This window comes from Pelophylax lessonae (genome assembly GCF_965119305.1).
Source record: "Pelophylax lessonae genome assembly, chromosome: 3".
Lineage (NCBI taxonomy): Eukaryota > Metazoa > Chordata > Amphibia > Anura > Ranidae > Pelophylax > Pelophylax lessonae.
In genome coordinates, this window is record NC_138770.1 from 175,800,137 (window position 1) to 175,827,017 (window position 26,881).

A 26,881-nucleotide genomic window follows, 5' to 3' on the forward strand; every position below is an offset into this window, starting at 1 on the left:
GGACAGATTGGATGTCCAGCTATGCTGAACACTCCGATCTGTCACTCCCTGTCACTGAGGAGATCCGCCCGCTTGTGTTTACACAGGCGGGCGGATCTCCACACTAGATCCCCGACGATCGAGGCAGAGCAGCGGCGATCGCCGCTGCTCCTCCCCTGGCCCGACTCCCGCTGTGAATGAAAACAGCGGGAGCGTGCCTCCGGTGGCGCGCGAGCGCCGCCTACAGGGGAGGAGTCTGGCGACGTAGGTCTACGTCGTCAGACGGGATCGTGCCACTTTGCCGCAGTACTATTCCAGTACTCAGTGGTAAAGTGGTTAAGGTACAGTTAGATGTGAATACAGTAAAACTATTGATTGCGAGCATAATTCGTTCACTCCATTTGTTGCACTCTTATATCAAAGCGAATTTCCCCATAGGAAATAATGGAAACTCAGATAATTCGTTCCATGACCATTTATTCATAAATCCTTCAGTTTATAGTCCATATAAAAAGATTATAGCAATGTGATAGGTTGTGGGGATTTGAAGCAAAATCCAGCAGAAGCTACAAGGTATAAAAGAGAAGAGGGGTGCCTCTAAGTGTAGCAATATGGTTACATTTAATGAAGGTTCAACATTTAGCAATGCACATGGTTGATGATTAAAACAGGCACATCTAAGTATGCAGGCATCCGGGGTAAAGCTGTCCACATAGACCATCCTCCTCACTGCTGGGTCTCACCTCTGTCAGACTGCAGTCGTGACCAGGAAGACTACCCTGCAGGAGAGCGATCTGAAAGTGAGGCTTGAAGCACTCATGGAGCGCAGCATGGAAGGGATGACGTTGATAGCGGTGAGGAGTACGGTCTCTGTAGACAGCTTTACCCCAGATGCCTGCATACTTAGATGTGTCTGTTTCAATCATAAACCATGTGAGTTGCTAAATATTGAACCTTCATTAAATGTAACCATATTGCTACACTTGGAGGCGCCTCTATTCTCTTTTATACTCAGTTATGACATGACGCTATTTGTATATCAAGACATCGCTTGTTTATCAAGTCAAGATTCATAACAACATTTTGCTTGTCTTGCAAAATGCTCTCAAACCAAGTTACTCTCAATCCAAGGTTTTACTGTACCTACTTCAGTGGCTTTTTGACTCTGGGTGACAAATGGAACCCTGGAGCAGGCTTCCAGCAACCCCAAAAATATGTTAGACCTAACTACTAAGAACAGCTTGGCACAATTCTAACTGGTATCATCTCAGAGCAACTATGATCTATAGCTAATGGACTTAATAGCTTTAATAACAGATACAATGAGATACAACTAAATATGCACAATGGCCCTGGTAAAATGGGAAAACACATTTGGTTGGTGGTCAGTAGAACAGAATTCCTGCCCCAGCAGGAGAAGTGGGACCATCTAAGACATTTGGAATGTGGAACTACAAGACATTAATCCATTCTCCATGCTGGAGATGGTCCTTGGTGAGTGTATACGGTAAACATCCCATGGCTTAAAGAATTCCTAAATCCTAGGACATTTTTAGCTTAACACATTGACCACACTAAATCAAATATTCCCCAGTAAACTATTTGTTTAAATTCTTACCACAGCAATTGCAGTTTACAACATTCACTGCTGCTGGCCCCTGCTCTCTCAGTGCTGCTTTCCTGAACAGGAAAGAGTTAACAGTGAACAATGCAGTTCCGAGCCAGTCTGTTAGCGTGGCAAAGGGCGGGATGGGGGAGCAGTGCAGTGTCTTGCCATCCTAGACTACAGTGCTGTGTGGTTATGTTTCTATTGATGCACACAGTGTAGGGAGACACAACTGTAGTCTCTGCATGCAAGGGTGACTCCATAGGAAGCTGCAAGAGAAAGGAGCTCCCCTGAACCAGGAAACCTGGGGCAGCAGTCATGGCACCAGTTTAAACTGGAACATAGGCACGGATTTAAAGAGAAAAAGTGATTTAATTACCTGCTGAAAGTGCTTAAAGTGGAGTTCCGGCCTATTTTGCAACTTTAGTGATTCCTGGAGTGCTCGCTATGCTGATCAACAATTGGGCATTTTCAATTTTTTTCAGGGGAAATGCACCACCACACTGGTAGAAATGCACCACCACACTGGTAGAAATGCACCACCACACTGGTAGAAATGCACCACCACACTGGTAGAAATGTACCACCACACTGGTAGAAATGCACCACCACACTGGTAGAAATACACCACCACACTGGTAGAAATGCACCACCACACTGGTAGAAATGCACCACCACACTGGTAGAAATACACCACCACACTGGTAGAAATGCACCACCACACTGGTAGAAATGTACCACCACACTGGTAGAAATACACCACCACACTGGTAGAAATGTACCACCACACTGGTAGAAATGCACCACCACACTGGTAGAAATGTACCACCACACTGGTAGAAATACACCACCACACTGGTAGAAATGCACCACCACACTGGTAGAAATGCACCACCACACTGGTAGAAATACACCACCACACTGGTAAAAAAACACCACCACACTGGTAGAAATACACCACCACACTGGTAGAAATGAACCACCACACTGGTAGAAATACACCACCACACTGGTAGAAATACACCACCACACTGGTAGAAATACACCACCACACTGGTAGAAATGTGCCACCACACTGGTAGAAATACACCACCACACTGGTAAGAAATGCACAACCACACTGGTAGTAATGTACCACCACACTGGTAAGAAATGCACCACCACACTGGTAGTAATGTGCCACCACACTGGTAGAAATACACCACCACACTGGTAGAAATGCATCACCACACTGGTAGAAATGCACCACCACACTGGTAAGAAATGCACCACCACACTGGTAGTAATGTACCACCACATTGGTAGAAATACACCACCACACTGGTAGAAATGTACCACCACACTGGTAGAAATGCACCACCACACTGGTAGAAATACACCACCACACTGGTAGAAATGCACCACCACACTGGTAGAAATGCACCACCACACTGGTAGAAATGTGCCACCACACTGGTAGAAATGTGCCACCAAACTGGTAGAAATGTACCACCACACTGGTAGAAATGCACCACCACACTGGTAGAAATGTGCCACCACACTGGTAGAAATACACCACCACACTGGTAGAAATGCACCACCACACTGGTAGAAATGCACCACCACACTGGTAGAAATGCACCACCACACTGGTAGAAATACACCACCACACTGGTAGAAATACACCACCACACTGGTAGAAATGTGCCAGAACACTGGTAGAAATACACCACCACACTGGTAAGAAATGCACCACCACACTGGTAGTAATGTACCACCACACTGGTAGAAATGCACCACCACACTGGTAGAAATACACCACCACACTGGTAGTAATGTACCACCACACTGGTAGAAATACACCACCACACTGGAAGAAATACACCACCACACTGGTAGAAATGTACCACCACACTGGTAGAAATACACCACCACACTGGTAGAAATGCACCACCACACTGGTAGAAATACATCACCACACTGGTAGAAATACACCACCACACTGGTAGAAATACACCACCACACTGGTAGAAATGCACCACCACACTGGTAGAAATGCACCACCACACTGGTAGAAATGCACCACCACACTGGTAGAAATGCACCACCACACTGGTAGAAATGCACCACCACACTAGTAGAAATGCACCACCACACTGGTAGAAATGCACCACCACACTGGTAGAAATACACCACCACACTGGTAGAAATGTGCCACCACACTGGTAGAAATGTACCACCACACTGGTAGAAATGCACCACCACACTGGTAGAAATGCACCACCACACTGGTAGAAATGTACCACCACACTGGTAGAAATGCACCACCACACTGGTAGAAATGCACCACCACACTAGTAAAAATGCACCACCACACTGGTAGAAATGTACCACCACACTGGTAGAAATACACCACCACACTGGTAGAAATGCACCACCACACTGGTAGAAATACACCACCACACTGGTAGAAATGCACCACCACACTGGTAGAAATACACCACCACACTGGTAGAAATGTACCACCACACTGGTAGAAATGTGCCACCACACTGGTAGAAATGTGCCACCACACTGGTAGAAATGTACCACCACACTGGTAGAAATGTACCACCACACTGGTAGAAATACACCACCACACTGGTAGAAATACACCACCACACTGGTAGAAATGTACCACCACACTGGTAGAAATGTGCCACCACACTGGTAGAAATGTGCCACCACACTGGTAGAAATGTACCACCACACTGGTAGAAATGTACCACCACACTGGTAGAAATACACCACCACACTGGTAGAAATACACCACCACACTGGTAGAAATGTACCACCACACTGGTAGAAATACACCACCACACTGGTAGAAATGTACCACCACACTGGTAGAAATGCACCACCACACTGGTAGAAATGTACCACCACACTGGTAGAAATACACCACCACACTGGTAGAAATGCACCACCACACTGGTAGAAATACACCACCACACTGGTAGAAATGTACCACCACACTGGTAGAAATGTGCCACCACACTGGTAGAAATGTGCCACCACACTGGTAGAAATGTACCACCACACTGGTAGAAATGTACCACCACACTGGTAGAAATGTACCACCACACTGGTAGAAATACACCACCACACTGGTAGAAATACACCACCACACTGGTAGAAATGTACCACCACACTGGTAGAAATACACCACCACACTGGTAGAAATGTACCACCACACTGGTAGAAATGCACCACCACACTGGTAGAAATGTACCACCACACTGGTAGAAATACACCACCACACTGGTAGAAATGCACCACCACACTGGTAGAAATACACCACCACACTGGTAGAAATGCACCACCACACTGGTAGAAATACACCACCACACTGGTAGAAATACACCACCACACTGGTAGAAATGTACCACCACACTGGTAGAAATGTGCCACCACACTGGTAGAAATGTGCCACCACACTGGTAGAAATGTACCACCACACTGGTAGAAATGTACCACCACACTGGTAGAAATACACCACCACACTGGTAGAAATACACCACCACACTGGTAGAAATGTACCACCACACTGGTAGAACAAGATGTTGCTTACCAAATTTGGGATGAAGCCAGGAAATGTCTATGAAACAAAGAATGTACACACCAACCTTTAGCAGATATGCTGTCATTTTATGCCTGAATGGTTGGTTGCAACAATACAAAATCCATGTGTGTCACTAGGACTACTGGTACTGCAGTATTGAACGTGGGTTTATATTCTTTTATAGTTTATAATTATCTGTACTAAACAATATATTCAGGAATAGGGGATATTAGGCAGTTTTCCCTTGCTTATAGCAATTGTATTGGACAAATAGTACATTCAGTACATACATACAATATAATATAAATATCTGTAGAGAGTTTACTGAGAACCACATGTGGACCCAAGCCACATGACCATTCCTTTTTTTATATTGCCTTATATATCTATTTATTGTATTATTTTCTATAATACCCGCATATTCCTAAGTGTTTTACCGAAAACAAATCATGTAATATTATTTTTGTAACATAGCTTTTGACCTTTACCAGAGAACATTTATGTTATTTAATGCCGTTTTTTAGGTACTGGCTTTTGAACAACTATTCCAACCTTCAAATGCAGAGATGCCTATAGTCCCTGTTTAATCTTGTAATGGGTTAAAGAGCAGTTCCTGCTGCCTCCTCTCTAACCTCAGCCTGTCTCAGAGGATTAACTTTACAGTTCCACGATCCTTTGCACACAATGGTGTCATTAAATGAATATTTGCTTCTGCATTAATGTCTATGATAAAAAATCCAGTAAAGTTTCATGGAGCGTAGAAAAGATTCCATCGGGAAGCTGACCTGTTGAGATGTGGGCTTGTGAAATGGCAGCTTGCAGCATTGCCATCAGGACTGCACATTCACACCCCATCCCCCTTAATTTGTTAGAAAGTCTTCTGGGGTCAATGCTCTGCGACAGCTCCATCTATCAAATATGTGTCAGTGTTACCCAGCCTGCTATATTTCAGACATATCCACAAAGGTTGCTGCCTTTTACATCTTTAAAGTGACTGCACAGAGACTGTGGCTGCTGATACTGTGCTTGATTTCTTGCTATAGTTGTCACCTGCTTGTGTACTTAAAATATGGCAGCCATCTTGTTTTCCTAAAGTGATCCCATGGCTATGAAACCAAAGCCTGTGAAACATGACGTTGAAATGTACCTGTTCAGCAGATGGAAAGTTAAATCTTTTTTTTTTTTTTAAGAGATACTGGTGCCAACACGTCAAGGGGCCTCACATTTGGCTACTGCTTCACAGCAGGTCTCCCATTTGGCTACTTGGTTCACAGCAGGTCTCCCATTTGGCTACTTGGTTCACACCAGGTCTCCCAGTTGGCTACTTGGTTCACACCAGGTCTCCCATTTGGCTACTTGGTTCACAGCAGGTCTCCCAGTTGGCTACTTGGTTCACAGCAGGTCTCCCAGCTGGCTACTTGGTTCACAGCAGGTCTCCCAGTTGGCTGCTTGGTTCACAGCAGGTCTCCCAATTGGCTACTTGGTTCACAGCAGGTCTCCCAATTGGCTACTTGGTTCACAGCAGGTCTCCCAATTGGCTACTTGATTCACAGCAGGTCTCCCAGCTGGCTACTTGATTCACAGCAGGTCTCCCAATTGGCTACTTGGTTCACAGCAGGTCTCCCAGTTGGCTACTTGGTTCACAGCAGGTCTCCCAGTTGGCTACTTGGTTCACAGCAGGTCTCCCAGCTGGCTACTTGGTTCACAGCAGGTCTCCCAGTTGGCTACTTGGTTCACAGCAGGTCTCCCAATTGGCTACTTGGTTCACAGCAGGTCTCCCAATTGGCTACTTGGTTCACAGCAGGTCTCCCAGTTGGCTACTTGGTTCACAGCAGGTCTCCCAGCTGGCTACTTGGTTCACAGCAGGTCTCCCAATTGGCTACTTGGTTCACAGCAGGTCTCCCAATTGGCTACTTGGTTCACAGCAGGTCTCCCAGTTGGCTACTTGGTTCACAGCAGGTCTCCCAATTGGCTACTTGGTTCACAGCAGGTCTCCCAATTGGCTACTTGGTTCACAGCAGGTCTCCCAGTTGGCTACTTGGTTCACAGCAGGTCTCCCAGCTGGCTACTTGGTTCACAGCAGGTCTCCCAGCTGGCTACTTGGTTCACAGCAGGTCTCCCAGCTGGCTACTCGGTTTCTTCCAACTGCTGCTTTGTCACTACTGGACACAGTAAAGACATAGAGGCTGGTAGAAGAAACCACAGTGCCCAGTTGGAACTCACTTTTCAATACACCTGTAACTACTAGACAGCAGCAGCATCAGTAACCCTTCGATGCAAAGAAAGGTTTGGCTCCCAACCACCATAGAGGGAATTTCTAACCATCACATCTATGGACAGGTAATCTGTAAGCCATTGCATATTTGTTCCTGGGTTCAGATACACTTTAAGATATGTAAGAATGGTACTTATGATTATCAATTTTGCTTCTGTAATTTATGTTCAGATTTACATCATGAGTTTAAAAAAAAAAAAAGTGCGAAATCAATATGGACAAAAACGTAGGGAATGAATCTGGGATTTTACTAAAACTGGAGCAGCTATACATAAAAAACAATCAGCTTTAAGGTGATCTGTACTTTGCTCACCCTGCTCCTGTATTCTGCATGTCAAATGTATATCTTGTTATGGAGGAAACTGATGGCCCCCACCACCATGGTTTGGAAGGCATTGATAAATAAGGAATTGCCGAAGTTGCCGAAGTATGAAGCCACATATCTTAATAGTGGAGTACCTGATAAGTTTAAAAAGGTATGGGGTGGTTGGATAGAAGATAACTCCACAACGTTGGATTACTTGAAGCTGGTTAAAGGTTCCTTTTGTGGCGGGATGCTGGCTCTGTGTAGGCCTTGATGGAGCTCTAAGTCAATTTCTCTTGGTATTGCAGGGGGAATATGGTATTGTTTATTGTGAATTTGTACTGTATGTACCCTTTTTATGAGAAGATTGCTGCTTTCATGGGTCCGGAAGCTGCATTGTACACTGGTGCTATTGAATTGTAGTGCTGAATGTTGAACATGTTGGTAATTTTTATGTGAAAAACTTAATTAAAAAAAAATAATAATAATAATAATCAGCTTCTACCTTAACCGCTTGCCGACCGCCGCAAGTAGATTTACTGCGGCGGTCAGCCCCTGCCAGGCAGAGTGACGTTAATTAACGTCACTAGCCTGGGAGGGTCTGGGGAGCGAGCGCGCGCCCGCGGAGGCGCGCTCCCTCTCCCGCGCGGTGACGGACCCCCCCGTGCGTGTGACCAGCGGACCCCATGTCCGCCGGTCACTCAGCGATCGTCGGGGGAGAGGGAGAAAGGCAGGCAGCTTGTGTAAACAAGCCACATGTCATTCTCCTCGCTGTAAAGACACTGATCACACGGATCTACTATGTAGATCCGTTGATCAGTGTCCTTACAGCTCAAGCCACAGCCAATCACAGTAGAAAGCACGCCCCTAGGGACACACACAGCCCCTCCCTCCCAAATAAAGTTAACCCCTTCACTACCAGTGTATTTTTACAGTAACAGTGCATATGTATAGCACTGATTACTGTAGAAATGTCACTGTTAACCCCAAAAGTGTCAAAAATGTCAGTCAAGGGTCCGATCTGTCCGCCACAATGTCGCAGTACCGCAAAAAAAATCGCAGATCGCCGCCATTACGCGTTAAAAAAAAAACAACAAAAATGACAAAAATCTTTCCATTTGTTAGTAAACGCGATAACTTTTGCGCAAACCAATAAAAATACGCTGTTTGCGATTTTTTTTACCAAACATAGGTAGGATAAAACAAATTGGCCGAAAATGTTAAAAAATTTTGATTTTTACATTTTTTTGGGGGGAATTTCATATAAAAAAAATGTGAAAAATATTGCTATTTTTGCAAAATTGTCGCTCTTTTTTTGTTTATAGCGCGTGATCAAAAAATCGCACAGGTGATCAAATACCACCAAAAGAAAGCTCTGTTTGTGGGAAAAAAAGGACGCCAAATTCGTTTAGGTACAGCGTCGCACGACTGCGCAATTGTCCGTTAAAGTCACGCAGTGCCGAATCGCAAAATACCCCCTGGTCGTTTAGCAGCCAAATCCTCCGGGGCTTAAGTGGTTAAAATAACGCAGTGCTGAATCACAATAAATGGCCTGGTCATTAAGGGGGAAAATCTTCCGGCCCAGAAGTGGTTAACTAACACCCTACAGCCCCCTGACCCCTCAGTCCCCACTCCAGTTATCTCTGTAGGTAATGAGCTGTCAGTGCCCACGCAGCCAATGTAGCCGTCTGAGGATTTAAAATCTCCGTTCTTCTTCTCCCTTTTTTCTGTAGGGCTTCCAGGATGGATCAGACTGATTCTGACTGGTCAGCGCCACACAAGGAATTGCTCTGATATGCAGAAAGAAGAGGGAGAAGATGGGGATTTCAAATCCTCGGACCACTACACTGGCTGTGTGGGCACTGACAGCTTATCATCCATGGAGGGGTAAGTACACTGGGGACCTGGGGTGGTGATGGGGGTGACTGGGGGGAGGCTGGAAGGTGTTAATTTACCTTTTCATTTTTTCTTTTCAAATTTATTTCTTGATTTTTGCATAAGAAAACATCAAGGTGCACAAGCAGACATCAATAAACAAAGCCCATAGAATGCTATCAAATAAATAGTTGAATTAAGGATAATAATACATTTTTTTCTGAAAAGGTAATTTAAATAATTTAGGCTTTGAAAATGAAAGCTAGAAGTTGATTGGTTGACATGCACAATTGCTCCAGTCTCGGTAAATTCCACTTATTATGTTATGCCATGCAAAAAAAAAAAAAAAACGTGTTTGACTCAAAAAAACCCTTCCGTTTGCCTACATTTTATGTACAGGAGTTCTATGTTTTCAGCATCTACTTTCATTTTATAACATCAATCAATATTAGCCTCATCAACATTCTACTTATAATCACTCCTTTCCACCTGGCTTGGACTTTCTCACAGACTCCATTCCAGACATATATGGGGTTTTCTATATGACATTACCATGCTATAGCTGGCTTACCCGACACTGCCCTGAGAGGAGAGAGGTGCCAAGAGGCAGTGGGGCACTGGAAGGAGAGGCAGGAGCCAGTGGTTGATGCATTGGGGAAGATTTACTAAAACCGATGCACTCAGAATCTGGTGCAGCTGTGCATGGTAGCCAATCAGCTTCTAACTTCAACATGTTCAATTCAATTTTGAATAAACCCTCATTCACATTGGAGGGTTTTGTCATGGGATTTGACAAGTCAAATCACATAACAAGCTGAAGTTAGAAGCTGATTGGCTACCATGCACAGCTGCACCTGATTTTACACTCTCCAGTTTTAGTAAATCAATTCCAATGTCTGTTTGCTTGAGGAGAGAGCTGCATTCATTTATTCAGGCTGCGTTCACGCTTGTGCGATGACAGACATCGCATGTGATTTGCCCCACATTGCTATGCAGATCACATGCGATGTCTATGCATTGCAAATTCAGCCATACAGACTGTATGGCTGAAATTGCATCGCATTCGCACCAAAATGGTGCAGGACCCTTTTTTTTTCTGCACTGGAATCAAATCGCATGGGTGTTCACGTCTATGTGATCCGATTCCTGCAACATTTGACAGTTTACACTGCAATCTGCAAACCAATCTGGGGGTGTCATAACTTTAAATTGACACCCCCAGCGGTTTGCAGGTGTCAGTGTGAACCATTGTGCGATTGAGGTGTGATGCGAGAACCAGAACTGAATCGCAGAGTTTCCTGCATCGCACCAGTATGAACCGGGACTGAGGAGTGGAGCCAGAAAGAAAGGAGTAATTATAATCAGAGCTCTGGGGTGCTGATATTGTCTCATACACACGATCAGATAATCGTACGAAAAAAATCGCTTTCGAATTGATCACATGATAATCTGATCGTTAGTGCACAGCTTTCGACAGCCAATCACGACATTTCATCCAACAAAATCCGAAGGGACAAACACAAAAACTTTTGTTGTACGATAGCCTAGCGAACAACAATCGTTTAATTAGTACAATATGCGTTCGCTAAAAAACGATAGACAAAGACCGCACATGATCAGAAACACAAAAATGACCCAGAAAAAGCCCCACATATTCATTAAAGTGGAATTCCAGGATAAAACTAAACTTCCAATTCCCCCCCCCCCCCTTCTAACACCTATACTAACTACCCTGCTGAAGAAAGATCTTACCTATGTTCAGCTCCAGCCCAGTCATGTGACCTCCCCTGTGTCAGCCAGTGCCAGATACAGGGGAGGGCACAGAGTGCTCTGACAGCTGGCATGCCTGAGTGGTCTATGGGCCATCTTTTGCTGGTGGTTCTTCTTCTCCCCTGAAGCTGCTGCTAACTGACACAGGGAAGCTGATCACATGACCGGACCGAGGCAGACTGAGTATAGATAAGTATATGCATCTTTCTTACACAGGGTAGTCAGAATAAGTGTTGTACGCATAGGTGTGCGCACAGGGTGTGCCAGGTGTGCCCAGGCACACCCTAATCACCCTGTGCAGCACAGATTGACCCTACTGCCCTGGCTTCCCTCCCCCTTACCCCCACAGCTCTTCCGGCTTCCCTCCTCTCCTCTCCAGTCGGCTGTTGCTGTGGGGATGTTTTAGGATGAGTAGGGAAAGAAGCCAGCAAATATATAATTTCCCGGCTCCCCCTCTTTCTGAATGAACATCGTAAGTGATCGGTAGTGTATGTTTAAGCTTTGGTGTGCACACCCTAATGCATTAGGCTACGCACACTTATGGTTGTACAGGAGTTTGAGCAATTTTAAGCTTAGATCATTTTATCTCAGAATTTAAATTTAAAGTAGAGTAAAAAGAAGCAAACATTATTATATTATTATTATTATTATATAGGATTTATATAGCGCCAACGTTTACGCAGCGCTTTACAACTTGAGGGTAGACAGTACAAATACAATACACTTTAATAGAGTATGAATCAGAGGGCCCTGCTCGTTAGAGCTTACAATCTAAGATATGTAATTATCTAAATAATATAAGGGCCCAGGCCAGTCTTTTAGATGTTGCTTCTATCAACTATCTTTCATGGGCTTAGAGTAATATGATAAAATGGTGCAGCATTGCTCTTAACACTTCTGGAGTATGTAGCAGGCAAGTGAGAAGTGTGAAAAGGGAAAAGCACTTGTGCTACTGTAAGAAGATTACACTTTTTCCTCTTAAGACTGAGAAGAAGAAACTGACTCATTCAGAGTACATTCATTTACACCGGTCATCTTCACCTTGCATCACATTCTTCAAGACAATGCATAGTGGGAACAGGTAAAAGCTGTCCACCCCCCATATAGGTTTGTTCAGTAAAATGCACATGGTAGCACTCCCAACAACCAATCTTGTGCTGGTGTAACTTCTGCTAAGTAAATTCTGATTGGTTTCTATAGATCAGTGCTTCCTCCTTACACAGTTTATCGAAGGATTAATTTTTCACTTTTTACTGCAATGTATTGTAAAGTGGCATAAAACCTTGTGCACACTTCTTGAGTAAATTTCAGGAGTCTAATTAAAATAATTCTTTTTGGCTACATTACGGGCCACATCCATAATATAACATTCAGAGCCACCAAAAACCTTCCCCACCAGACTGTCCTCTGCCTGACTGGACAGTCTCGTGGGTGAGGTCTTGGGTGGCTCTGTGAACAAGGGTTGGTGGACACTTCAGCATGGGTCCTTCTCTGCAGCATGATGGCATCTCTCCGAAGAGACCACTGATTTCACACAGAGACCATGGGTCCTTCTCTGTAGCATGGTGGCATCTCTCCGAAGAGACCACTGCTTTCACACAGAGACCATGGGTCCTTCTCTGCAGCATGGTGGCATCTCTGCGAAGAGACCACTGCTTTCACACAGAGACCATGGGTCCTTTCTCTGCAGCATGATGGCATCTCTCCGAAGAGACCACTGCTTTTACAAAGAGAGCACGGGTCCTTCTCTGTAGCATGGTGGCATCTCTGCGAAGAGACCACTGCTTTCACACAGAAGCATGGGTCCTTCTCTGCAGCATGATGGCATCTCTGCGAAGAGACCACTGCTTTCACACAGAAGCATGGGTCCTTCTCTGCAGCATGATGGCATCTCTGCGAAGAGACCACTGCTTTTACAAAGAGAGCACGGGTCCTTCTCTGTAGCATGGTGGCATCTCTCCGAAGAGACCACTGCTTTCACACAGAGACCATGGGTCCTTCTCTGCAGCATGGTGGCATCTCTGCGAAGAGACCACTGCTTTCACACAGAGACCATGGGTCCTTTCTCTGCAGCATGATGGCATCTCTCCAAAGAGACCACTGCTTTTACAAAGAGAGCACGGGTCCTTCTCTGTAGCATGGTGGCATCTCTGCGAAGAGACCACTGCTTTCACACAGAAGCATGGGTCCTTCTCTGCAGCATGATGGCATCTCTGCGAAGAGACCACTGCTTTCACACAGAAGCATGGGTCCTTCTCTGCAGCATGATGGCATCTCTGCGAAGAGACCACTGCTTTTACAAAGAGAGCACGGGTCCTTCTCTGTAGCATGGTGGCATCTCTCCGAAGAGACCACTGCTTTCACACAGAGACCATGGGTCCTTCTCTGTAGCATGGTGGCATCTCTGCGAAGAGGCCACTGCTTTCACACAGAGACCATGGGTCCTTCTCTGCAGCATGGTGGCATCTCTGCGAAGAGACCACTGCTTTCACACAGAAGCATGGGTCCTTCTCTGTAGCATGGTGGCATCTCTGCGAAGAGACCACTGCTTTTACAAAGAGCATGGGTCCTTCCCTGCAGCATGATGGCATCTCTGCGAAGAGACCACTGCTTTCACACAGAAGCATGTGTCCTTCTCTGCAGCATGATGGCATCTCTGCGAAGAGACCACTGCTTTTACAAAGAGCATGGGTCCTTCCCTGCAGCATACTGTCAGGGAACAGGGAATACTTAGGCTGCGGCTGCACAAAAAAAAAAAAAAAAAAATGGGCAAAACTTTTCTTTTTATTTTGGATAGAGCAAGGGAGGGTTATAACCCCTATCAGATTTTTTTTTTCGCCATCACTGTCCCATTGCGGAGATTTCCTTTCACTTCCTGTGCCATAGCCAAACAGCAAGTGAAAAGAAATCCCTGCAAACGAAGGGAATTTCTTGGGGACTAGAACTAGTGTCCCCATTGGAAGAATTGTCCTCTATTATTTTTCTGGGGACAACCCAAAATGTTGGATTTTCTTTAACTTTCACTTCCAATGATAATGGTAAACAGGACAAATAGAGACGGTGAATCTTTTAAAGTGGAGTTCTAGTCTCCATAATCTTTTTTTTTTTTTTGCTCCGCTGGGATCGTTAGAGCTTCTACTTTTGAACGTTTTGAATAACTTTAATAATTTGTTCCTTCTTCTTTCTTTTAAAACAATAAAATCTTACCTGATCTCGGAAACAGGCAAAGGCCATTGAGGTTGTGGGCATCTGAAGCCTGCTTGTGCTTATTTCTGGGATTCAGTGCAGCTGGCTACCCAGCATGCACCTCCCGATCTCGCGCCTGCGCAGTAATGTAACTGCATGGCGCAGTTTCTTCACTAGGCGATTCCCATGGACTCCTGGGATAGATGATATCGATATCCCAGGAGTCCATGGGAATCGCCTTATGACGACATCGCCTAGACGGCCGGACCGGAAGTGCTCCATACACAGATCAAAATAAGGTATTTAGACATAAAAAAAATATATACAGTATATATATATATTATCTATTTAGAAATGCACTGCGAATGGCCATTTGGACAAAAGTAAACTTAAAATATGGGTGGAACTCCACTTTAACTGGGGGCACAGACAGCAATAAAAACCTGACGTGTTCTAATCCCTCTCCACTCTATCCAAAACTTTATAAAAAAGTTTTGCCTTTAGGCCTCCTTTACACTTCTGTGACTTGTCCTGCGATTTGGGGCTGAAAAGTCACATGACAAGTTGTACTCCATGATTTCAAATGAGTACCATTCACATATATGCAACTTCAAGTTGCAACGACTTCAAAGCAGTCCCTGCACTATTTTGGTCCAACTTTGATGCATTTTAAGGTCCATAGACATTACTTCAAGTCCAGTCAAAATCGTGGCACAATCACATAAAAAATTGCTGTTAGAATTGCGGCAAAAATCGGGCGACTTTTAGGTCCCACAAGCGTGAAGGGAACCTAACTTCTACTTTAATATCTACTGGACTTGATTTAGCGGATTTAAGTTTAACTTTTTCAGTAGTTTCTGGAAAGCTGAAACACCTAACAGTTTCTTATATCTCTCAGGGTCTCCAATAGGAGAAGTTTATTTAGGCCCCGTTCACACGGGATCGATTTTTAGCTTGTAAAATGCCCAACAAGCAAAATTCCATTCATTTCAAAGGCCCCTGTTCACATGTGAGTGTTCTGTCGTCTGACGAAAAAACGCATGAAACCGAAAAAAAATACATTAAATTTTTTTAGGCAGATTACAAGCATTTTTGGCCCCATAGACTGACTTGAGCAGAAAAACGCTTATAAAATGCTTGTAAAACGCTCAGAGAGCGGCTTTCCACCCCTAATTTTCTCTCCCTCTCCTTCACCTACTGCTTTCTATTGGCTAAACAAAAGCACCTGAAGCTGTAAAACACGTGTAATACACTTCTAAGGCTACGTTCACATGTTAGCATAGCGGACCGCGGCAGAATCACCGCGATTCTGCCTGCGATCCGGAAATCATTGAAAAGGCTGTGCATTGCCCTTGATTTACAATGGCACCCCAAACGCTGTGCGATGTTGCCGTGATTTCCGCCTGCCGAATCACGGTAAAATTGCGCAAACAAAATCGCGGGTCGCATGATGTCCAAAAAAGGTACAGGAGCTTCTTTGGGGCATCATGCGACCCGTGATTTTGTATGCGCGATGTTACCGCGATTCCGCAGGCGGAAATCGCGGCAACATCGCACAGCGTTTGGGGTGCCATTGCAAATCAACGGCAACGCACAGGCGTCCCGCAATTTGCAATGATTTCCAGGTCGCGGGCAGAATTGCTGTGATTCTGCCGCGGCCCGCTACGCTAACATGTGAACTTAGCCTAAAAAGCTTTAAAAAAGCTTGTGAAAAGCTTTAAAAAAACGCCTGAAAAACGCCAGTAAATCGATATGCTCAGATGTGAATGGAGCCCTAATAACCAGAAGTCCTTACAGGAGACAAATCTGTTGGATTCCTAATTTATTTTACATTATGCAGGAGCACAAAATAAGAAGTGGGAATAGCAGACAATGGTGGGGAACAGAGAGAGGAACTATGGCAGGGAGACATCACCGATGTCCGGGTACATCTCAGCCCACCACCTATAACCAAATATCCACTTTGGTTAGACTGGCCATATAAAACACACTTGTAAGTACTCACCCCAGAAGAAGGAGACGCCGTCCAGCCTAGCTCCGCTGTGGCCGTTCGTGTGTCCATTAAGGTCTCTGCAAGGAAGAAAGAACATTCGATCATTGGGAGTTATGACACATGGGCACAGCCTGTCCCTTTTGGTAGCGTGCCTATGCTTTATTGATTTAGTTCCACACAATATAACACAATGAAAGTGATTTTCACATCATTAGCCAATCTGTAGTTTATTTTCACAGTTTGATAAAATTACATATTTCTCACCGTAGCTGCCTCTTATTTTTACTCTCAGATCTCTGCTGTGTCAACCCACCTAATTATATTAAGCAGAGATAAATAAATGACTAGTAACTATGAAGAGAACCTATCACCGGTGCTCATTAATGCCAGGTCATTCAAGCAATATTCATTTAAAATTCACTAAAAATAGACATTTTGCATTTTAACGGAAAGAACAAGGGACAATGTGATATGTAAATCTGTATACATGTAGCACTTGACACCCCCACCAAACATATGTCTGTACTGCTTCCCCTTCTACAGAGCATATCCTGTGTAGGCATACAACATACAGAGCTGCCTCTATTATGGAAACACACTTTTGTTCCTATTTCCTATCTATTTAAAGTGATTGTGAACCCTTACATATATTCAGTGAAGTGAGTGGCTTTAGGTAGTACACAGAGATGAAACAATTCCTCCTACATAAGTTGTACTTGTGTATCTGCAGTCTTCTCTTCTCTACATCCATTTGTAGGCTGATTTAGAAAGCTTGTCTGAGCTGTCAGAAAAAAGGGGGTGGAGAGCTGAAATTACACACTTCAGAGCTCAGTGATGAGAGCTGATTGGAGGAAGGAGACACACCTCCCTTTAAAGAGAAGTATGGGATTCAGTGTTTTTCCCCATTTATACTTACCTAGGTGGATGCAGCATCGGTCCGATACAGGATCTGTACCCTGGCGCCTCTGCACTGAGAACCGAGCAATCGAACACCGCCGATCGCTCGGTTCTGATAGCTCTCTGCTCTGCCCTCCTCGCTCATTGGAGCACGGAGCTTTGGAGGGGTGGGGAGCAGCCAGCTCCGGCTCTCAGCGATTTGCTGAGAGGTTGAGGCGGGTGTCAGTCCAGGCACCTGGCTGATCCCGACTCCGTGGTTGTGATGATGCGGTGCCTGGACCGACATCAGAACGCTCTCTGCTGAAAACAGGTCACAAAAGTGCTGAAAGAACTGCACCACTGTTATCCATAGGAGATGTACATAGAAACAAGCTTTGGCTGTACATCTCCTTGACTGCTGAGGTGCATAGGCTCAGAAACAAAGTTAACATAATAACAAACCCCCTCCTTGCCCCCTCCCCATATAAAAAAAACACACTTAACACGATTAAGTTGGAAAGGGCAAGGCCACAGCTTTATTTAGTTTCCAATACCAAAACCAGTACATGTTTAGACCAGTGCCAGTCACAGTTGTTCTGTGAGCACTCTTAGTCATTAACAACGTAAATTCCAAAAAGGGGAAGGAGGGAGGGTCTGTCCTTACCATCAGACAGCCTACCCCCCATTTACAAACAAGGGCATAACCCATTACCGGAACTGTAACTGCTGGCAAGGTCAATAACCGCCACCAAAGCTGTGACAGACTGACCGAAAAAACAGGGCGGGGGGGGGGGTGGTCAGTACTTCACTACGTTTCTTTTTAAAAAGACCCAGAATTCCCTGGGGAAGGTCCTCTTAACGGAGCTCAGGCCCAGCTCCAAACCCAAACTACATCCAATCCTTTTTCCCCATGTAGCCTCCTTCTTAATCCTAGCTCCTGGCCATGCCCCCATCAGTCAAGAGCCCTAGAGTCACTTCCCTAAAGAGTCACTTGCCTAAAGGGATCAAGAGACCTTCGTTATCACAGCACACAGGTACAGTGCTGAGGCTGTCAATCAGTTGGAGCTCCCTCCCCTGTCACCATTTTTCTCCTGGTGTCAGTAAAATTTGTCAGAAGTGATTCATGCTGATAGCAGAGGAACAAAGCAGCAGAAAGAAATGGCACTTCATGCTCTTAATTGAAGCAAGAACACACTATAGAAGGACATGTTTTTTTTATACTTCATGTCTGAGGTTTACAACTACTTTAACGCTGAATTAAGGACACATCTAAAAATACATACATGCTTGCTGTCTCACCTGCTCAAGGATTTGTATTTCTGTCCACCCTGTTCTAAGATTTACACAGCCCTGCCAGGTTGTATAGTCCGCCTCCTGATGACTTTTCTACACAGCACTTAAAGTGGGACTAAACTCCTTTGGTTGATTTTTACTTATAGGTAAGCATATAATAAGGCTTACCTATAGGTACACTAAATATCTCCTAAACGTACACTGTTTAGGAGATATTTACTTGTGAAGCAGCCGGTGACGCCACTGGCTCATGCGCTCTGAAGGAACGGCCTACCCATGCCATTCCTTCAGAGCCCTGTGCTGTGACTGATGCCATTGCGGCTCGTCCAATCAAAGGACCAGAGCCCGCCATTCCGGAAGTCCTGGTCAGGTGCTTACTACCGGCCTTTGTTTGGACAGTGAAGGAACAGAAAAGTATAGCTAGCCAGGAGACCTAACTTCTCTCTACAGCACTTAAACAACACAGCCTGGTCATCTCCATACTGACAGCCTTTGATTGAACAGTGAAGAAGCAGTAAAAGATTGATGAGGTCATCCCTCTGCTCGCTCTGCTTTTTCTCTATCAGCACATGTAAATGAAGGACATCCGATTGTCCTCTAGCACTGTCTTTTCCACTACCAGTCTAAGTGTGGTTGTACAGGAGATTACAAGAGGCTGAAACTAAAGTCAGATTTAGCTATTTTGAAAAGTTGCATTTCTAACGTAAAATACATGTATTTGCTGCTTGCAGTTTTTACTTAAAGTAAAACTAAAGACAAAACTTTTTTTTTTGGTTTTGGATAGAGTGCAGAGGGATTAGAACGCTTGTCAGTTTTTATCGCTGTCTGCGGCCCTGTTAGGTAGATTCCCCCTCTCTATGTGTCCTGTTTACCATTATCATTAAAAGTGAAAGTAAAAGGAAATCCCACATTTTGGGTTTTCCCTGGAAAAGTAACAGAGAGGAAATCTTCCAATGGGTCCACGAGTTCTGGTGACCTGGAGGTCCCCAAGGAATTCCCTTGATTTGCAGGGGTTTCCACTCACTTCCTGTTTGGCTTTGGGACAGGAAGTGATGGGAAATCTCATCAATGGGACACAGATGGCGAAGAAAAATCTGACAGGGGTTATAGCACTTCCTTACTCTATTCAAAAATGAAAAAAAATGTTTTGACTATAGTTCAACTTTAAAGATTCTGTATTTTTAATGCAGCTTAAAAGCATGTAAAAGTAACTATAATAAGAGGAAAAACACGGCTCCGGGTCTGCCATCCACACACTGAACAGGTGCTGGCCCAGCTCACAGCTGATGTTAAAGGAAAATGGAAGTCTGAGCGGTTGCACTACTGTAGAAATCACCTTTATTTAGAAAATTGCACTACAGGGTAAAAACATCAGGGAAATAGCAGTGGAAGAGCAAGGTGACCCGCTAACATGTTTTGCGGTACAGATAATACTATAAAACCTCAAAAAGAGCAGGCCATACACAAAAGTCCACATTTCTACAAATGCACCTGGTGATCAGTGGGGAAGGAATCCTGTAAAATTATTTTCGCACAAGGAGTTTCATTTTATTTTTGTAATTTTTTGTATGTTGCTCATTTTTGTTAGAAACGGGGTTCATATCTTCTTTATAAAGAGTGCCAGCACATAACGATCTGTTTTCAAATAATACAAGGTATTAAAACTATAACTTAGTCATTTCTCTGTTGTTAAGCTAATAAAGCTGTAAGAACATAAAAGACGAACTTCACACCATGGACCCAAATTAATTGCTTTCATGCTGTCCACTCAATCAATTTCTAAAAGTTAATCCCCAAAGCTATTAGAATAATTTAGTGAGTCATTTGCTCTATTAATTTAGAACTATCTGGTGACCAGTGTGCTAAAATCTTAGAATGAAGGCACAATAGATTCTACTCTGCTTGAGCTGCTTCCCTACTCACATGCAGGATGGATGAAGCCACTTATGGCACTTTTCCACTGCAAGTACCGGCTCGGCTCCACTCGGCCCTGCTTGGCTCTGTTTGGTTTTCCACTGCATGGTACGGTGTTGGAACGGTTTCGGTACGGTTTGGTACAGTTTGCTTTTCCACTAAAGTAAAGTGGGTAGGATAACAACGATTCTCTAGTAGTAGGCTGCATGCAAAGGATTGTGGGATATGGTACTGGTACGGCCCTCTTGGAACCGCAACTGAGGTGGTACTGTTTAAGCGAGCCGTACCGTTCCGTTCCATGTAGTGGAAAAGCGCCGCCGTACCGTACCGAACCGTTCCAACACCGTACCATGTGGTACCATGCAGTGGAAAAGCGCAAAAGTGAGCCGAACCGTTCGGTTCCATGCAGTGGAAAAGCGCCATTAGGCCCCTTTCACACTTGTACAACCCAAAAGTTGTGCGATTTTGCCACGATTTTTTGACGCAAATTTGACCGGATTTGAAGCAATGCCTGTGTAATGTTGAGGTCTTTGGACCTCAAAAGGCATCAAAGTTGGACCAAAGTATTGCAGGGACTACTCTGAAGTCGTTGCGACTTGAAGTCACACAGATATGAAAGGTAGTCATTGGAAATCATGGAGTACGACTTGTCATGCAACTTTGCAGTCCCAAGTTGCAGGACAAGACACACATGTGTGAAAGGGGGCCTTAATGAGAATTTAGCTACTGCTGAGTATACAGCGCTATAAACAACATTGTGCAGAATGTGGACACTTTAGTCTTATTGTATCCTCGGGGCCTAAAAACGTAAGTTACTTCCCCTCTGCCTCCAACTAGATTCAAATCTGTTCCTAAAATTTCAATATGTTTGGTGGCCATTGAGAAATAAATCCAGTTCTTGGTAGAACATATTGACACAGGAGCACTTTATCTCATCATTATTTTATTATTTAAAGTCATTCAAGAGATTGGATGCATCTAATGGTAACTGAAAAACCATTTAACAGTCATAGAATTTTACCTGAACAGAAAAATTACTCTTTCCTTTTCAAGAAACTAAATAAATTAGTTCTAAAAGGGTAAAAACTGGATTGGCCGCCATGGGTTTTACTTACATTTTTATTGAAGCTGAACTCCATTGTAAAAACAAAGCAAAGAATGCAGTTACATAAAAAAAATAATTAAATTAAACTAGTCTAAATACCTGAATTTCCCTTGATTTCAGCCTTTTACAACCCTCTGTACAGCAATACTCAAACTGGGAAAGGTAGAGACAGTGCTTTTGGCCACTCAGGTGTCCTGCATTCACCTGTGCTGCTAGGAAAAATGCTGACAGAAGAAAGAGCAAAGAGATGACTTCATGAATCTCTTCCTTTTTCTTAATTGACCAATCACAGGCTGAGGGCAGGGAGGTGACCCAGCTGTTTTGCCTAACAGCAGCAGAGAAAAGTCAGGTCACTGGGTGAATGGAAATATAAACTCTTTGGCAAATTAGGTCACATACTGTATGTATTTCAACTCTTTATACGGAGTTCAACTTTACATTTTAATGGATAATGTTACCTCCATGTTCTTCATCCCTAAAGCAGACCTTCACTCAAAAGGGAAAGACCCCAAACACTTTAGAATCCTTTTACGTGAAGCAGGTACCTTTTATGACAGGTACATGCTCCCAATTTCTCTTATGTCGCCTAGGCAAGAATTGTGTTACTCACCTTGCCACCTCCCTACCCGCAGCCTCCTGGGACACATGACATGTCCCAGGAGGCTGCAAGACCAATCTCCCTGTACAATACGATCTTGTGCATGCACAGTGGGGAGCAGGCTGTGATTTTTCAGGAAGTCACAGATGGCTACCAAATCCAAAATGATGGCACAAGGGATCGAAAGTGAGAAGAACCGCTTGTGGGAAGACAGCGCTGGACTCCAGGAACTGGTAAGTGCATCATTTTTAAAAGTCAGCAGCTATAGTATTTGTAGCTGTTGTTTTTTAATAAACATATATGTAGCACTGTCCCCGTAGGGCTTGCTGTATGATGACTTGTTGGGCCTCCTCTGATTACAAGCACACAGTCACTTAGGCTACAGTTCAAATATCCCTCCTTACTCCCAATGACTTGTCACTCAATAAACAGTCCAGGGGTATTGGTTTTTAGTGTTTATTTTGAAACTTGAAAGGGAGAAGGGAATAGTGGATAATCCAACTGTAACTATTCACAACTCTCACTTGACCCCACAAGGTTGCTCATAGAAGCAGCTGCACTGCTTAAGCCATACTGCCACATTTATAGAAAGGGTTAAGTCTCCTTGCTCTTACTCTCCAGCAATAGACTTGGTGAACTATATTCTCTTCAGGATACTCACTAGCATCCCCTTTACTCACACCCATCCACTGACTCTTCTAGCTGCAGGGGTGGCCCCCCTCAGGTCAGGCCCCTTGACACAGATTTTTACTCACTGTACTACAGAATCAAATCCAGTGTCTCCCCTCTCAGTCAGCTTCACTGGACCTCTGGGTTCAGTTCTTCGCTAGCACTCGCCGGGCCCTCAGGTCGACAACCTGAGGCCGCATGGTCCCTCCAGGACACTGCTATTCAGACGAAAGACCCCCGAGCACATGTGCTCCTGGCATTTATAAAGTATCCCAGCATGCAACGAGGAACTTTCTTTGTCCAAATCACCAGAGCTGTATCAAACGCTTGTGCACTAATTTGTCAGGTTTCCTCCCACTGTCCAACATGCCTGACTATTGGACCAGTGTGAAACACTCTGCAGACAGTATGAGTTGCACCTAGGCACAATGAGCAGACCTCACCAGCAGATCCTGCTCTCTGGTAGGCAGAGAACAATATAGATTTACCTGCAGTCCTTCTGGTAAGCAGACAGGATTCAAAACTATACTCTCTCTCTAGCACCTACCTAGGAGGGATATGTATATATATATATATATATATATATATATATATATATATATATATATATATATGTGTGTTGTTCACAGAACGACATGCAGCCTGCTTGTATGGGAGCATTGTAAGTCCAGCAATCCCTGGATTTGTTTACATATTATATATATATATATATATATATATATATATATATATATATATATATATATATATATATATAATATATATATATCTCCAAAGACATGCTGGTAGGTTAATTGGATCCTGTATAAAATTGGCCCTACTATGTATGTATGAATGTGAGTTAGGGACCTTAGATTGTAAGCTCCTTGAGGGCAGGGACTGATGTGCATGTGCAATGTATATGTAAAGCGCTGCATAAAATTGACAGCGCTATATAAGAACCTGACATAAATAAAAATAAAATAAATAAATAACTATATATATAACTATATATATATATATTTAAACAGACCTTACCTCTGTAGGGCATCAAAAAGACAGTGGCTTCCACAGTCAATTACTGCCTTCCATCAATGCAGCACTCTAAACATAGTGATAAGGATTGGTGGGCATCAAATCTCTTGTAAATATGTCACCTTCAGACCGGTGGATATTTTTTATAGTGACCACCATACTTAATAGTCTTCCAGTAAAATACTACACTAAAATTTTACTAGAACAGCAGTCCTCAGATGAAATGATTGGATGGATAGCTTCTCTAAGGTTAAAGCTGGAAGGTAGTATTTTAAAGAAATTATTTTATATATATAAGTCTTGTCTTGGTATAAAAAAGAAAAAAAAGAAAGAAAAGAAAAAAGCAGAAATCATTATTCTGGGGGAATCTAAGAAAAGGTCAGGCTCATCCTAAATATGCCCACAATGTTTTATTATTTAGTCTCTTATGTCAGGCAGTCTTAGTTGCAAGAGGTCAAAAAAAGGGACCGGCGATGTCAGCTTTGATGAACTGATAATGTAGGAAGAGGCTGAGTTATGGATTTCGATTATAGCTGACGAGGAACAGAGAATTATGGTTCAGTGACTCCCATTTCATTATCACTCCGCACATCACTAACTCCACTCTCTTCTCTTTCCATCACTAGGGATGAACCATATCGCTCCAACGAGGTCTGCGTGAACTATTATCTCAATACAGCCACTTTCTGCACATCAGCTTCATCTTAGAAAAATAATCATCATCTCTAATATACCTAAGCCAAGTTTTTTTTTTTATTATTTTTAGGTGTTACATCACGCTCTGATTTTTTTTTTTCTTTCGGAAAATCACTATACATGATTCATTTTCTCTCTTTCAACCAGCGGGTTGAACAAAAGAAAATTTATCAATCCCCTCATCCACACCCTCCCATGGATCCTTCCCCAGCATCAGAATAAACTTATCAGCACCGCCGGCTATAGTTGGTGGCACTGATTGGGTAAAAAGTTTCTAACAGGCTGGTTGATCGCTGTACAACCAGCCTGCCCATAGATGGATTGAAATGTGGCTAGTTCCTGGTGAACCAGCCAAATTTCGATCCATTTATGGCCGGTGTAAGGACATCTTCATGAAACAATAACATTTTACAGGTACGGTATTTTGTTCTTCATGATAAGTTAATTAAAAAGCCATCGTTCCCGATCCACTTTTTAAACAAGACCATCAAGAACATACACATCAAAAGGAATGCACAGGGAGCTTTGTTAAATAGGACTTTGTATGCAGAGATCTCTCCGTCAGCAGATAGCTTCATTGGGAAACAAAATGAGAATTCAGGTAAGCACACAGCTTACTTTAAAGCAGCGTTTTTTTAACCTTTTTTCAGTCAAGGCGCCCATCAAAATTTTGCAAAATTCTGGAGGCACCCTATTCTAAAATGGTAATGCTAAGCTAATAGTTTTACATTATGCAGCAACATCCACACATATAGGGCACCAAACATTAGAGGTGATTTAATCTTCCAAAGCAAATACACCCTTGCACATGGGTATAGGCTAGTATTCCAATGTTTCTCCATCCATTGCTCTCCCTTACTCAGCTAACATGACCCCAGTGCTCACAGAGGGGAGCAGGAGAGGGGCAAACAATGTGTAGACGTATGGCGTCCACCTTATCAGCCGATGAAGTCATTGGTTGTTAGGATGCAGACAACTGGAAGGTTGTAATGGTGCACAATGAAAACCTGTGACTTTGTGTAACTACATGACAAGCTTCATCCACTTTCTGGCTTGTATACAATTTTTGGGCAATTTTTAGGCATTTTGCTAAGGCACCCCTAAAGAAACCTCAAGGCACCCTAGGGTGCCCAGGCTGCTTTAAAAGATATCAGAATTAAAGAAAATGTGAATTGTTATATAAGTAATTTTTTTGTTTGCTAGAATACATAATAAAGGAGAAAGGGTATATAACATGTACAGGTGCTTTAAAAGCTGGGTAGCATTAAAAAATAAACATTTTCCAGGGTGCACTGTTCTCCAGACCCCTCTCATGTTTTCATTTAAATATAAGTCCAATTTAAGGGCCCCACTCACACTATGTGCAGTGACTGACATTTTTCTGTATCTGATTAATGTCAGTCACTGCAAGGGCACATAGAAAACAATGAATGAACACAGGGCAGGGAAGGGGTGTGGTAAAAACAGGCAGCTATGTTATCATCCACCCCTGCTGCAGCCAGCTGCCACTATTTTATCTAGAGCTACAAAGTCTGACAGGTGGCACTGCCTATCAAACTTACTCATTGAGATCACTGGGGCTGCACCGTAAGCAGGAGCCAAATGCTTGTCTCGCAGTTGTGGCCTGGTCCTGCAAAATAAAACTGCAGTTCGGTAATTGAAAAAAATTAAACAAAAACCAGTCATTAGGGGACAGCCATAGCACCTCCTGAACACTTGTCAACCTATGCTCTACCAGTCTCTGGAAAGTGTTCTACCGCTAGTGGTTAGCTTAGTTAGTAGTTAGTTAAGCTTATGTGCAGTGCACTGCCCCAGTTTTTATACATTTCCCTTACTATGTTCACCCCTCTCCATTCCAGCAATTTCGTTTTGTTACCTAACTTGGATTGCCCTTTAAAGCTGAACTAGTATGATCTTTATTGCATAGTTATATAGGTCCAGTTTGGCACAACGTACTGTAAGTATGTGTATTTTATACCTGAGGGACAACTGGGGAAGGTGACAATCACTGTGGTAGTTACCGCTATTCTCCAGGTCCTGTGCCTTTTCTTCACACTGAAAGAAGGGGGTTGCCATTCACAAAATGCCTTGTAGTTTTTGGAATCAGTGTTCTCTAAATGGATGAGGTAGCCATTGGAACTGTGGTTC

At 43.6% G+C, this 26,881-nt stretch overlaps 1 protein-coding gene across 3 annotated transcripts in view; it reads right to left on the bottom strand.

Moving 5' to 3' along the window:
• The window catches only part of EPHB1 (EPH receptor B1), a 453,186-nt gene that overhangs the window by 264,797 nt on the left and 161,508 nt on the right, over window positions 1-26,881 (bottom strand). For all 3 annotated transcript variants that reach the window (XM_082252213.1, XM_082252214.1, XM_082252215.1), the window contains exon 2: window positions 16,581-16,645. In XM_082252213.1, the coding sequence (XP_082108339.1) occupies window positions 16,581-16,645 (65 nt within the window). The remainder of the gene's footprint in view (window positions 1-16,580; window positions 16,646-26,881) is intronic.